Here is a 13344-nt window from a genome sequence, read left to right on the forward strand (position 1 = left end):
ATCAAAGAAATTTATTAATCTGTGAAAATTCTATCAACAAGTATTTACATATTCAGGTAACAAGAATGGGGTTCCTGAAAAATTCCAAAAACAAATGGAAAAGTATTTAAAAGTCTAAAAATGACCAACAAACATGCTTTGTTTTTTGTCCTTAAAAAAGAGAGAAAGAGAGAAAGAAAGAAAACACTACCACATACTTGGTCATTATATAAATTATATTTAAAGAAGATTCCTCCTCAAGCTTACATAAAAGTCTAAATTCTTCATAGATTGTATTCTGACAAGAGTTAGACTGCAAATACAAAGACAGGTCTGAGGTGCCGCTAGAAGAGACCCTGCTGGAAGCCCCAACAAAGAGCTTTTAAATAGGTAAAAAACAAACAAAAACAGAAAAAAATGGGAACACAGAGTTTTTGCTTCACTTTGCCAAACTCCATGTATCCACGTCATGCTTTACTTTCTCACAACACTCCAGTAAAAAAAAACCAAAAAAAACATACAAAACCTTCCTCAGATCTTACAGTTGCACAGTTTAAAAATAAAAAAGGTAACATCACAACACAATGGCTAACTTCAGAAGTACAGTACACATAAAGTCAGACACCAAAAACAGAAATCCTTGTTTCTGAGGCTCGTACTTGCTGTTATGTATTCAATACAAAGAGTTGAAATGAGTGGCCTTGCTTTATTAGAATATGTATTTTGTTGTTTCTCTGAGAAACAGGGGCTATAGTGGTTTTAGCATCATCAAACAGGAGTTTTACACCTGTTTTTTCCTCCCAGAGAGCGCCGTCTGTTCCACCGCACACGCAGGAAAAAACTCGCTCCAAATCTATTTTATGAAAATAAAACCTTCAGACAGTGGAGCTATTAATAAGTTCTATTCTATATATTAGAAAGACACAATGGAAGAACCACAGAGCATAAAGTAGTCCCTTCTTATGCCGGTCTTGCTCAGACCCTGACGACAGGAGTTGTGGCTGTTAGGGGAACCGTGGAGCTGGTATCGTAGTCCATGTCGATCATGGTTTGGTTTGTGGTGCCAAGGCTGCTAAGGGAAGTGCCTGTGCCCATCTGTCTGTCCCGCAAACTTTGAAGGTAGCTCTGAGAAGAACAGCACAGGGAAAAATGCGTCAGGTACAAAAATGATGGGGTCTACTTGGAAACAAATGTCCTACTTTCACAGGTTTTACTCTAACATGGAAGCAACACTGATGCTTAAAAAAAAAAACTAAACTAAAAAACCACTACAGCACACGCCGTGTTGGGTGACACTGACCGGTGCCAGTAGATCCCCAGCGTAACGTTTGACTGGGGTGGGTTTACGGCGATACGTGCCTTCCTGCCCACCTGCCTGCTGTCGCTTCTTGGCGTCCTTTTCCCGAATCCGCATCAGCTGGACTCTCTTCTGTCTACGACTGATGACAACTGTGAGAGGAAGGAGGATTTATAGCAGCTTTCACACTAGATGTCTGTAAAGGTTTGACCAAAACATGTGCGTCCACATTTCTTTACTTACTTGTAGGGCCAACAAACTTTCTTTACTTACTGATAGTTTGTAGGTGGTAAGTCAGAAAGTTAATCTGTTTTATACTTAAGCTAATTTTTAGCTCTGGTTTGTTGAAATTCACAAAAAAAAACTGATTTTCCGCTTAGAAGTTCCTGCAGTGAGTTTGCTTAGTCATGTGATCACTTTAGAAAGACCCTTTAATCTTTCTTCAAGAATTTGCTTTAAGGGAGTTTAACTCATCAGATAAACACGTTTTATTCTCCACACTTAGTAAATATTTCTCTCTTCTTTTTACAAGATCAGTTTACACACATACACTTGGATGTTAAAGCCATATTCCTCACAAATTTTTGTAAAACAAAGTCCATATTATGTCTGACAGAGTTCCTCTAAACACTGAGAATACATAGTGAATGAGCATCATGTGCACTGTGCCCACACCAAACAGCAGGAGTATTTCCAGCAGAGAGAGCACAGATGACATGTCTGACGCAGGGATGTCATAACTGCTTAATTTTACAATTAATCAGAATTTTAACCACCACGAGTAATTAATCGTAAAGCTCCCTCAACAGCGTTTATTTCCTTAAAAGATTATGTACTATAACAGCAGATCAGAGGAACTTCCTCAGGGAATGAAAACAAAGTTACGCCACAACAATGTGTTGCAGCTTGTGATGCTTTGTTTTTGTTCTATGCAGAGTTGCAGTAGAGGTGTGCCCCAGTGAGACAGTGCAGCAGAGAAAGAGTTATTTCCTCCTTACAAACAGATTTAGTCATCCTTGTTGGATTTTTTAAGACCATGGTGTCATTGCGGAGGATGGCTTATAAGCCTGTAAAGGAGGACGTTCAAGAGTTGCAGAGAAAGGAGAAAATACATCAAATACGTTTTACAACCACCAGCTTTTTACACTAAAGTAAAGATAAATTCACTGAAAGTAACATTATACGAATGAGAAAAACCAAAGTACATCTTTTTTGAAGAATAGTTTTGTTGTTCAAACACAACCAGCTCACCATGAGATTGATACCTTGTCAGTATACAATGGTCTGTAGAAAAAACTAGCATTTAATTCCAGATATATGGTCGTGTTTCTTTATTTTCAGTACTATTTGTGTTTCAAACAGCAGCTATTCTGCTAAAGGACAGCTGGAAGTGAAAAGCCAACTAAATATTTTTGTGTGCATTTTTAACCTCTCTACTCTCTCTTAATCTCTCTCTAAATGCAGTTTGCAGAAAGAAGCGTCTCCAGTCCATGTAGAGGTCCTGTACCCTTTCCCAAAGTTAATATGTAGTATTTATTTATTTATTACAGAGAAGAGGGGATTTTGTTGTAATGAGACTTCTTTGCTACTTTAATTGTTTCTATATTATTTTGTTATGTTAGCATAAAATTATATAAATAAATAAAAACATAAGTTTATAAGATTATGTACGAAGATAGTAGCAGTCCTGTAAGGAGTGTTTATGTGATTTCACACATTTATTGTGTTGTTAAATTAATTAAAGCAGAATTATTGTAAAAATTGTGAAATCATAATTATTTCTTAGACTATAACTGTACAAAAAGAATCTATAGTTGTGACATCCCTGGTCCGATGGCCTTGTTTACTTTTACTGAAAGCTCCTTGGATTTGATAATAATAGGTAATGGCACCTGTCCACAAATTATGTGGCTTGATTTGGAATGTGAAAATATTTTTACTATCAACATAAATAACAAAGAATTCTAAACCTAACTACTGTATGTTTCATCCTTACCCTCAGTGTGTGAGAAGTTGTCATCTGTCAGTTTCCACTGGACCAGAACTCCTATAAGGCTGAGAGCAGGCCAGATGCCCAGAATGACCCAGCTGTACCAGCAGAGTGCTGGCCCAGGTGTTAGGCGCAAGCAGTCATACATATGTGTGGCCAAAGCCAGCATCTCCACAAAGTAATCGGCACACACTGTCATGATAGCTGCTCCAAACACGGAGGTGGATATCATGGTGAAGATCTTCTGCCACTGCAGTGTGAGCACAGCAAACAGCATGCCTGCTCCCAGAAGAGCACCCAGGGGCACCCAGACTGTGGTGGGAGTGTAGAACTGGTGAGTGACCAGCAGGGCAGCGAGAGCCAGAAGGAGTCCCAGCAGCAGGCCTGTCATGAAGAGGCCGACACTTCGCACAAGCATGGTGACCAGACCACATAGGAGGCCTATGCCGAGGCCAATACCTGCGCTCGCCTCCACACTGAGCTGGGTGTCCAGAACATGCTCCTTGTGGCACAGCAAGAAGATAATGACCGAGCCAAACATTAGACCAGACAGGAACATGACAGCCTTGAAACAGCGGTAACCTGAGGGAAGGAAACACATTCAGACTAAGGTATCATATATTTAAAAGTTGGAAGAAACAAAAGAACTAGCAGTTATCATATAATGTGACTATTACAGCGCGGAGCAAAAACAGCAGACTACATCTGGTAACGTGTGTAAACAGTCATGTGACACTCTGATGATGTCTAATGTCACTGCAAATTTCTGCTCATTTTGTGTCAATGTGTGTGAACTGGCTGGGGTCCTCACCAAAGAAGCAATAGATGATGCCAAAAAGGCAACACATGGAGCAGATGACTGCAGGGATGATATCATATTTTCTCTCTATTTCCAAACTACACACGTCGGCCTCAGCCATTCCTGCCCCTTCCCCTTCGGGGCTCAGCCCAGTGGGATCAGTCATTCTGGCTGAATGTTAAAGGCTCCGGGACAGGCTGAAGTTCAGGATGAGGGTAGAACTTAAGGTATTATCTGAAGTCCATCTGTGCAGGATTGACAACTGTAAGAGAAAAGAAATGTTTGCAGTCAAGTAAGACGTGTAAAAGCTTTAACCTAGTTAACACAAAGAGCTCAGGCACTCAGAAGTAAAGGTGATGTGTAAAATCTTCAGGGCAACTGTGACTTTGTGCAAACTCCTTCATATGTGCAGCTGTCACAGCAACCTAAAGAAAAACCCTGTACTGACTCACTAAATTCAATGTGTAAACGCTGCTCCCTTTGAAGAGTTTACAGCCATGAATTCAGTCTGAGATTTCCTCGGCTACTTTTCTTAAATAAAATTTGCTTTCAGATTTTTTCAATTAATATTTTATTAAATCAGTTTGTGGAAAAATGCAGCTTTGATAATGCAGTTAAAACACTGCGTTTCCAACCTATTTTAGGCTCTGGATCATGTTATGCTTTTGTGCAAATCCATCAGTTTTTTTTTTTTAAATAATCCAATTTATTTATAGGACAAATAGTGCAAACACATAGCTAAAGCCCTAAAAAGACACTCCATTTTATCTAACTGCATATAACATTTTTGGAAGCAGTTTATATTTCTCCTCCACTTTCTTACTTCTACTTTATGATTTGTGTTTCGGCAGATGTGCAACCACTGGTACTCTTGACAGATTATATGATACTTAAAGTGGCAGAGCTGTAGGGAGCCAGAGAGGACTGCTGTGGGGCTAAAGGCATAAGGGCGGACTGCTCTTTCAGAGGCTGCTGGCAGGCCTCCTGTATGAGCTCACCACAGCTGAGATCAGATTACAACTTATTCACGTTTTCTGCTTGAGAGAAACAGTCAGGAACAGTCAGTCCTGTCTTCTGTGCTTAATAACAGCCAGCTTCTCTCTTGTCACTCCTACTCTCCAACACTCCTTTACCTCAGCGTTTTTCTTAGACTAAAATGTGACACAATTGTTTTGCCTTTTTTCCCCCTCAGACACAAGACTGTGTAATTTGTGTGTCCTGCCCATGAATGACTTTAGGTGGAAAAAATGAGACGGTAGGAAAGTTCCCTTTTCTTCTTCAGTCACTCTCAGTTCTTCAGTACCTTTTCTCTTCAGGCACCACTAAAAACTGCAAAGTTTCAATGTTCCATTGTAAGACGAGACAGAACTGAGGAAACACATTTAACTTTTCTCTACAAAACAAATGGAAAAAATTACAAACTGCAATGAGTTTATGAAATGACTTGTGTATGAAGCACATGCATTATTGTGCAAACTATCATATGTGCAAAGGGAGAAGAAAGAAGAAAAATTATTAAAATAAATTAAAACTTCTGCTATGGGATAAAATAAAAGAACTCCAAGTGGTGTTTTGGACGGTATGGCACTTAACACTGTTGTCTTGAAACAAGTAGGCAGCAACTTTGACACCTAGTAGGTGTGGGTGGATGTCTATCTTTAAAAGTGATGGAAAGAACCAACATGAAGTCATCTTTTAAAAATAATAACAGAACAGTTAGTTTTGCTAGTTTGTCTCAACACATTTTGATGTCATCCGATACGACACCTGGTATAGAGACCCTGGTCAGTTTGGATACAAAGCACCTCCATCAGCCAGCTACCTGCACAGAACTTCATGTACTTGAGCTCATCTGTCAAGGGACCTTCACCCACTCTGGAACAAGGTGTTCTTGGTATAAAGACATAACTAACTTAAGCCACACAGCATACAACACAATCAAAACTCAATAAAACTTCCTCCAAAATCATGTGAGCAGATGATAACCTGTATACCATGCATTACACAGCAGCTTAACAAGCTGGAGTCAGCTCACTGGATTAAATTCAACTGTGAGAATAAGTCATCAGCACTAATGATGACGTCCACATATTTGACCAGTTAAATTTAAAAATTGAGAATTTCATTAGCAGTAACACTTGTATTATTGTGAACTAGTTAACATTTCAGCACTTTTTTTTTTACTGTAATTTACTTAACTTTGAATACATGTAGACTCCCTTTCACTGTCTCATGTTACCTCTCTTCATTACAATGCTGTCCTATGTCTGTCAAGTCTGGAAGTCAGTGTTGCTGAGAGAGAATAGAGCCATTATGGAGCAAAACAAAGACCATGAGGCCCATGCTGTGACCTCTAGTGGCACTCAGAAGAAACCATGAGGACTAAAAAGAAGACCACATAAAGATGGTTGAGAGAAGCAAGGGAATGGCTACATCTCTAGTTGTTTGCTTTAAGATGGGTGCCAAGTTTGCCTTCAGTGAGCTGGTCAGTAACTGGGGTTGGAAGGGGGGGTCCTGAGTATCTTTCTGAATGCTATGGAGGCTGCTTAAGCCTCGTAACACTGTATTTCCTGCCATTTCAAGTTGTCTAGCAACTAATTCAATAACTTAACATTATAAATTTAGCTTGTTAGCATATTTTTTTAGCACTAAATAAAAAGGAAGCACTAATGTTGCATAAAATTCAGCATTTCTTTCCCATTTTTTATCTCTATAATGTTCAATATGAAATGTCACAAAATATCTGACTGTTAAAGACAGAGTTTACATTTACTTACACGATGACTACCAGAGACTCAAAAGTTTACACTCAAGCAAGTTCCAGGTGAGCTGTTGGAAAATTATGTTGGCCTTGAGTACACTTTGCTTGAACTGTGGGGAGGGGGACAGAGCCCTAAAGATTTGAGTGCTCAGCTGCTGAGAAAAAGGCAAGGCTGACTGCAAGTTCCCCACATAGCTAATTTGGGTGTGTTTAATCAAGGGGTGGGCGCGTGCGATCACAGTAGAGGATTCTGCTGGTGTTCCATTGACTTGACGGCTGGGACCAGCTGAGAAGCCGAAAACCTGCCGGGTTACGGCTTAGCTGTCTGACGACTTTGTTTTAAAGAATCTTACAAGAATGTGAGATGCTCTGTGGTGCAGACAGTTGTAGGTTTTAAATCACTCTACCTTAAGCTGAACACTACAACCAGCTGAAGGAATGGACAAGACTAGACAACAGGAGCCGAGGGAATAAAGTTAAAAGCCCCAGTGGGGATATAAAATAACACCTTGTTGTTTGAAGCATAAAACTGTACAAATATAATTCTAAGAACTTTATCAGCACTGTTTTACTCATAACCATAATGAGCAAGACATCAAACATCGAGCAACTAAGCTTCCTGTCCTTCTGCTGCAGGAAGCTCAGGACCAGATGAGGAAGTGGAACATCATGTTTCAGCAGGAACTGACTCCCGTGTTTGTGAGCAGAGTCACAACTGATGGCTTTGATTAACAGCACTGAAGCCGAATAGCAAAACTGTAAAATTTAACTATGAACCACTGACTTGGAAGAAAAGGAAAAAAAAAACTTTATAAGAAGTTGTCCATAAAGCAGCAGGAGCACAAGCAGCGTTATGATACAATGAAAATAAGCCTGTAATCTGTCTGGCTCGCAGGCTAATATACATGTAACACTGACCATTGTGTCACAAGTGCCTGTGCTTATGCGACTGCGGCTGAGGAGGGATTTTGTTCATAGCAGATCCTGCCATGTTTGTGCTGTAACAGCTTGCGTAATTGGAAAAAAAGCACCACATGACAGCAGGTTTCCACTTTTACCAAACTTTACATTTTAAAGACCTTTTTTCTCTTCGTTTACTCTGAATTTAAGCTCCAAGTAATCACATTCAAGTTAAAATGAACTGATAATTCTCTATAATAAACATAAACGGGAACCAATGATCCAGAGGCCTGAGACTGTTTGCACTGCTCAGTTGCCAGGAGTCAAACACAGACTCTAAGGCTCATTAAGTTATTTAGTTACATCAGATTTATTTCCCCCCACTCACACACTTACCAGGTGCTGAAAAACTAAACACACAGAAATAAATACAGCAGTAAAACTAAAGCATTGCAGGGGCTATCTGGTACCTCTCGTCCTTCCTTTTAAACCTTTTGAATATAGCACAATAAAAACTGCTAGGTTGGGTGTGTATGGCCCATGGGATACATTCACACACATCATACTCAATGCATGTTACATGTGTCAAACACTGGCTTTTAAAGATGCTTTGAACATATTAATTCAGGGTTACATTTTTCCACTCATGCTTCCAAACTGCTGAAAATAAATACAATAATAAAACTTAAGCATTACAGATGCAATAAGCTATGCTAAGCTTCAGTCATTGCTTCAAAACCTTTTAAAATGAGCTTTTAAAGTGGCCCATGGGGAACATTAACAAGACGCACTCAAAATCTTTGCATGAGTTTATTGCTGTTGCACTGTTGGTGCACCAAGACTTCCCAAATATGACGACAACACTAGTGAGGTACATGTTTGGGCCAAGTCTGAGCTGCAACATCAACAGGATTTATTTCACCCTGAAACTATCACCTCGAAGGTCTTACATGTATTCTTTGCAATGTTGCCCTTCCCAGATCATAAACTGCTTGAACCAAAGCACTACAAAGATCTCTATATTAGATATTTAAATACAGTTTTCAGTCAACAAGGAACAAGGAAATGTCACAAGAACCTGCACTTTGCTAAATCCCACACACACCCGCTTGGTCATGATCCAAACATATGTAAATGCACATAACTATAAAAAAATATTGCTGCATTCAACAGCTGGCTTCTGATAATATGAGAATGATCATTTCTACATGAATCTACTGACTCCAAAACAAACTGTCAATCATTTTTATTGTGAAATCAGCTGTATATGTTCCCAATAACACCCACTTGTGGTTATACTTAATAATAATAATATCCAACTTCTTTTTCCCTTTCATAATCACGTCATTCTAAACAATAGAAGTCTTTCAACTACAGACTTCAGAGAGACACTTATAAAAAGGAGTATAAAAAGGAAGCAGTTAGACAATGAGGAACCTTTTCAGGACAATCACATGTTCATGGTGCATGAGCATTGACTGTGCATCACACCTGCTCCTTAAATGTAGTGAAATCTATCCGCACATTAAGCTGCAGCAGGTTGGAATTTAGTTTCACCAGTACAGGGAGGAGAACACAGTGTGTGTGGTAAGGAGTGGCTGTTCCATAACGTTCCATTAAGGCCTGTGGTGGAGGAAAGTGTTTAGTAGGCAATGTCCATATGTCAGCAAGCATGACAGCAAAGGTCTGTATGAGATAGCATGTGCTGTTGATGACAAGTTTGGAGAACGAAGCCTGAATGCAACCACCAGATAGAAAAAGTGTTCTTGGGTGAGACACCAGCATATCCATCAATAACTCCCTGTATCATCTTAGGAGAGCAGTTTCATACTTATCCAAACTACGTTTAGCTTTTGTAACTTTTTTCTTCCTCTTGTTTTAAACGACGGGAATTGGTGTTCATGAAACATGTCAGTGTTTAAACCGATCATCCGTGCAGAAGACACTCTTGCTATAGCGCAAGGGCAATCAGACAAGACACACACACAGTAGTGGTTCAGCCCTCCAGTACAGTGCATATATGTCTGCAGCACCCCCCACTGCAGCTCTATCATTTGTAAAATTCCAGTCTGCAGTAATTGCACCTCCTACGGCGATCTCACGAACCTAAAATATCAAGTATGTCCTTCATTTTCAAAGCCAACTCAACACCCTCTCATCTAACCAATGTTTAGAGCTATAAGTAGTATATGGATAAATGTTTTAGAAATATTATCGTTACTTTCACTGTGGTTAGCATGTGACAATAGGGTTCTCCTTGCATCTAGGAGTCACCAGATCCCTTTATATAAGAGTATGTTTGAAAATTATGTTGTTCTACATTACACTACCTCTGTATCAGGCATTTAAAATTAAGCAGCAAAAAAGTCCACCATTTAGTAGATTATGATAATGTATTTCAATTAGATTTTATCTTACTAAAACAACATTCAGTACTCAAATGCATAATTATAGCAACAGAAGTTTCTAAAAGCGTTAAACTAGCATAGCAACACCAATATCTATATTTTTTTAATAAAATGCTAAACTGGACTGTAGTTGTGGTTTTCTAGAGGGTAGCCATTCAATGAGTTATGTACTGACTAATCTGTTACAGTAAAACACTCATAATACACTTTCTTACCAAAAGAAAAACTAAAGATGAACCACATCAACAAATTTTGTACTACACTACTCTTATTCATAATGACAAGCTTAGAGAATCTATCTTTGTTATGGATTTGTCCGTGTTAAGAACATACAGTTACAGGAGACATCAGCTTGTGGACCAGTTAAGTCACATGCCAGCTCAACAGCTCTGAAGACTTGAGATAAAAATCTCCTTATTCAGCAGCGTCACTGGGAAATGTGTTTGTGATGTCTCAAATGTACAACACACAGGGAAAAACATGAGCGAAACTGAGAATGATTCTGTTTATGACTCCAACCGATTACTCATAAATATACTTTAAATAGTACAATAGGTGGCCAGCAACACCCATCTGCTTTGAAAGATTGCAGCTTTAACTAAAAGGAGCAGCTTGAACTAAAATTCCTGCTTGAGCAAAAGAAGTGTATTCAGCAGAGAGACTCAAAAGAATTAAATACTAGTTTAATTTTACTTCATATATTAAATTAAACTGACACCTATTAAAAAGAAAGGTCTACTTTACCGTGGGGTTTTGAGGGAAAGACTAGTGTCATATTACATTTCTAATTATCCAAGATAAAAGAACTTGCATGTTTTTGTATACTTTAAGACCAGATTAAAACTTTGCTCCCTTGCTACTTAAAAGATACATAAAAAAACAAAACAACATAAACTGCCTAACCTTCATCATCCTCTGCTCTTCATGCCTCTTTTCCTGCCTTCTCTTTTACCCAAAAGCAAGGAAGGGCTTCCTCTTTGCCTTTTCAAAGGGTGTAAAAACCATCTGGTGCGGGCTGAGTGAGTAGGTCATGTAGATTGGGGGGGTGCTCTACATTGAGTGGCTGTAACTACAGACTGAAAGGGCTTCAGTAGAGAAGGGACCTGTAGGCTGTCATCACACTGCCCCAAAACCAAGAGGCATTCCCACCCTTGATCACACAGCAGAACCACAGGGCAGGGCTTTCTGAAAGCGACATAAGGAGAGATGAAAAGTTTGCCTAAGAGGATGAAAGATGTGTATGGATCAACATTATTAGTGAATAACACACACCAAAAAAAGAAAAAAAAAAAGATGTAGAGTTTCAAAACTGAAAATAAAAAGCATAATAAGTACAGGCTTCTTGTAATCTTGGGTACAACTTCTGCATAACTAGCTCGAGTTGTTAGCCAGTACTGATTACTGATTAAGACACATTTCTGCAGGGCTTTATTCAGCGCCTCATGAATACAGCCTTTATTATCCTGGATCATTATGTCCTCAAATGCTGAGGGATAAGTTGCAGTATGTGCCTCAAGAGTGAAATGGCTTATGCAGCCATGGAAGCAGCCTGACTACGTGTTATCGCAAACATTTCCAGCTGCAGAGTTTGGCTCTGATCAGTCAGATCTGAAATGGGATCATTTAAATCAAATCAATCATCGTTAATAAAAAAGTAGCGGTTTCCATACTGTTGTTAGATGAGTTATAATGCTCATTTGATAAAGAATAATCCTTGATGTTCTTTGTAAACAGCGCAGCATCGTCTTGTAGACATCTGTAACGCATACACACAAATGATATATGTTGGTTTACTCTGTTAAAAGCGTTTGTGAAGACTTACCGATGAGCGTGCGTGCTCGGCAGCTGAAACTTCTTCTTGACAATCGGCCCTGTCAGGCAGGAAAAACGGCCCACCATTCAAAAACACAAAAGCTGCAGTAGAGTACCAGGGAAAACCGGTTTTTCCTCAACTTAACCTACGGCTCTTTATAAACTCCCAAGCTCCTCTAACCAACAGCAGCGGTATCGTTATGCCTGCCTCATGCAAATCGTCTCTTAACAACCTCAGACCGCAGATGTGACAAAGGTTAGCTCGTTTCTGTTCTCCGTCGCGAGCGCCTCACTCTCTCTGAGAACTTCAACCGTTAAACTCCCCGTCTATGACTCCACACACAAGTGTAAGTAAATCTGTCTGAGAAGTCTCAGCACAGATCCCCACATCTCCTCTGCCACGCTGAAATAAATGGCACTTTAACAACAAAAGAGAAAAAGTTCTCCCTCTCGTCCCCCGCCCTGGGGTAATCCTCCAACTCTCTATCCATCCAAGTCGGCAGTTTGGCCGTTGGAAGTCCGGGGGTTGAGAAAGTGGGGAGGGGGGAAGCAACAGCTAGCTGTGCACCAAAACACCAGTCAGTTATGTTCACCTTCAACCCCAAACCATAACTTCATTTATTTATTTGTTTGTTTGTTTACATTCCGTAAGCAATGTTGGGCTAGGTGAATGTTACTTTTTAAATACATAAGATAATTGTGGATTTATGGCTTAAAACAGCACTTTCTGATCAGGAACTCTCACATGAGTTGTAATAAACTGACAATAAAACACTATAGGCTTTAAGTCACTAAATACATGTTGGGCTGGCAAGCTGTCTGGTTGATAGAACTTTGCTCTGTAGCTAATCTGCTTTTATATTAAATAAACCATCCACACCACACCAGCTCCCATTACCTCTGGCCTACCCAGGTAGCAAAATTGGTCTGGCCCGGTTCTGACCTCACACAATGCACTTAAACCTGGCCCACATACAGCAAAGAATGACGGCCCTTTGCTGGCCCAGATCTGGTTTGCCAAAGGTGGCCCACACATGGGCCAGCCTGAGGCCAGCTGCAGACACAGTGGTGGCCCTGTACTGGCCCAGAACAGTTTTCAAACTGGCATCGGATGTCAGCCTAATGGTGGCCCTGTACTGGCCCAGAACAGTTTCCACACTGGCATCGGATGTCAGCCTAATGGTGGCCCTGTACTGGCCCAGAACCGTTTCCACACTGGCACCAGGTGTCAGCCTAATGAATACCTTAATGAAACTGCAATACTCAGCCTAGATTAAAAATACTTCAACAACGGTGATACAATTATACAAATAACATTTATTTTGATTTGAATAACTTGTTCAAAATAACAATATATAATAAATAACAATATAAAAATCAAATAATATGTGACACTGG

The 13344-nt window shown here is 39.7% G+C and overlaps 1 protein-coding gene across 3 annotated transcripts; it reads right to left on the reverse strand.

Moving 5' to 3' along the window:
- Positions 1-35: 35 nt before the first annotated feature.
- Positions 36-12495, reverse strand: LOC121637285 (transmembrane protein 198-like). 3 transcript variants are annotated; one of them, XM_041981331.1, is made up of 5 exons: positions 11957-12491; positions 4078-4327; positions 3273-3848; positions 1280-1428; positions 36-1104 (listed from the first exon to the last, which is right to left on the reverse strand). In XM_041981331.1, exons 2-5 carry the CDS (start codon positions 4229-4231, stop codon positions 955-957), a joined length of 1029 nt encoding a protein of 342 aa, XP_041837265.1. In that variant the 5' UTR covers positions 4232-4327; positions 11957-12491; the 3' UTR covers positions 36-954. The 3 variants fall into 3 exon arrangements, with proteins under 3 accessions (XP_041837265.1, XP_041837266.1, XP_041837267.1); XM_041981332.1 differs by having other exon boundaries at positions 914-1104; positions 1339-1428; positions 11957-12495; XM_041981333.1 differs by having other exon boundaries at positions 914-1104; positions 1351-1428; positions 11957-12494.
- Positions 12496-13344: the final 849 nt, after the last annotated feature.

This window comes from Melanotaenia boesemani, chromosome 3, assembly GCF_017639745.1.
Source record: "Melanotaenia boesemani isolate fMelBoe1 chromosome 3, fMelBoe1.pri, whole genome shotgun sequence".
Taxonomy (NCBI): Eukaryota; Metazoa; Chordata; class Actinopteri; order Atheriniformes; family Melanotaeniidae; genus Melanotaenia; species Melanotaenia boesemani.

Excerpts from the sequence above, each read along its gene's own strand:
- LOC121637285 (XM_041981331.1), bottom strand. The coding sequence starts at position 4,231 with ATGACTGATCCCACTGGGCTGAGCCCCGAAGGGGAAGGGGCAGGAATG. Across the intron at positions 3,849-4,077 it reads CATCATCTATTGCTTCTTTG|GTTACCGCTGTTTCAAGGCT; the intron begins GTGAGGACCCCA and ends TCCTTCCCTCAG. Across the intron at positions 1,105-1,279 it reads CTGGGGATCTACTGGCACCG|AGCTACCTTCAAAGTTTGCG; the intron begins GTCAGTGTCACC and ends TGTTCTTCTCAG.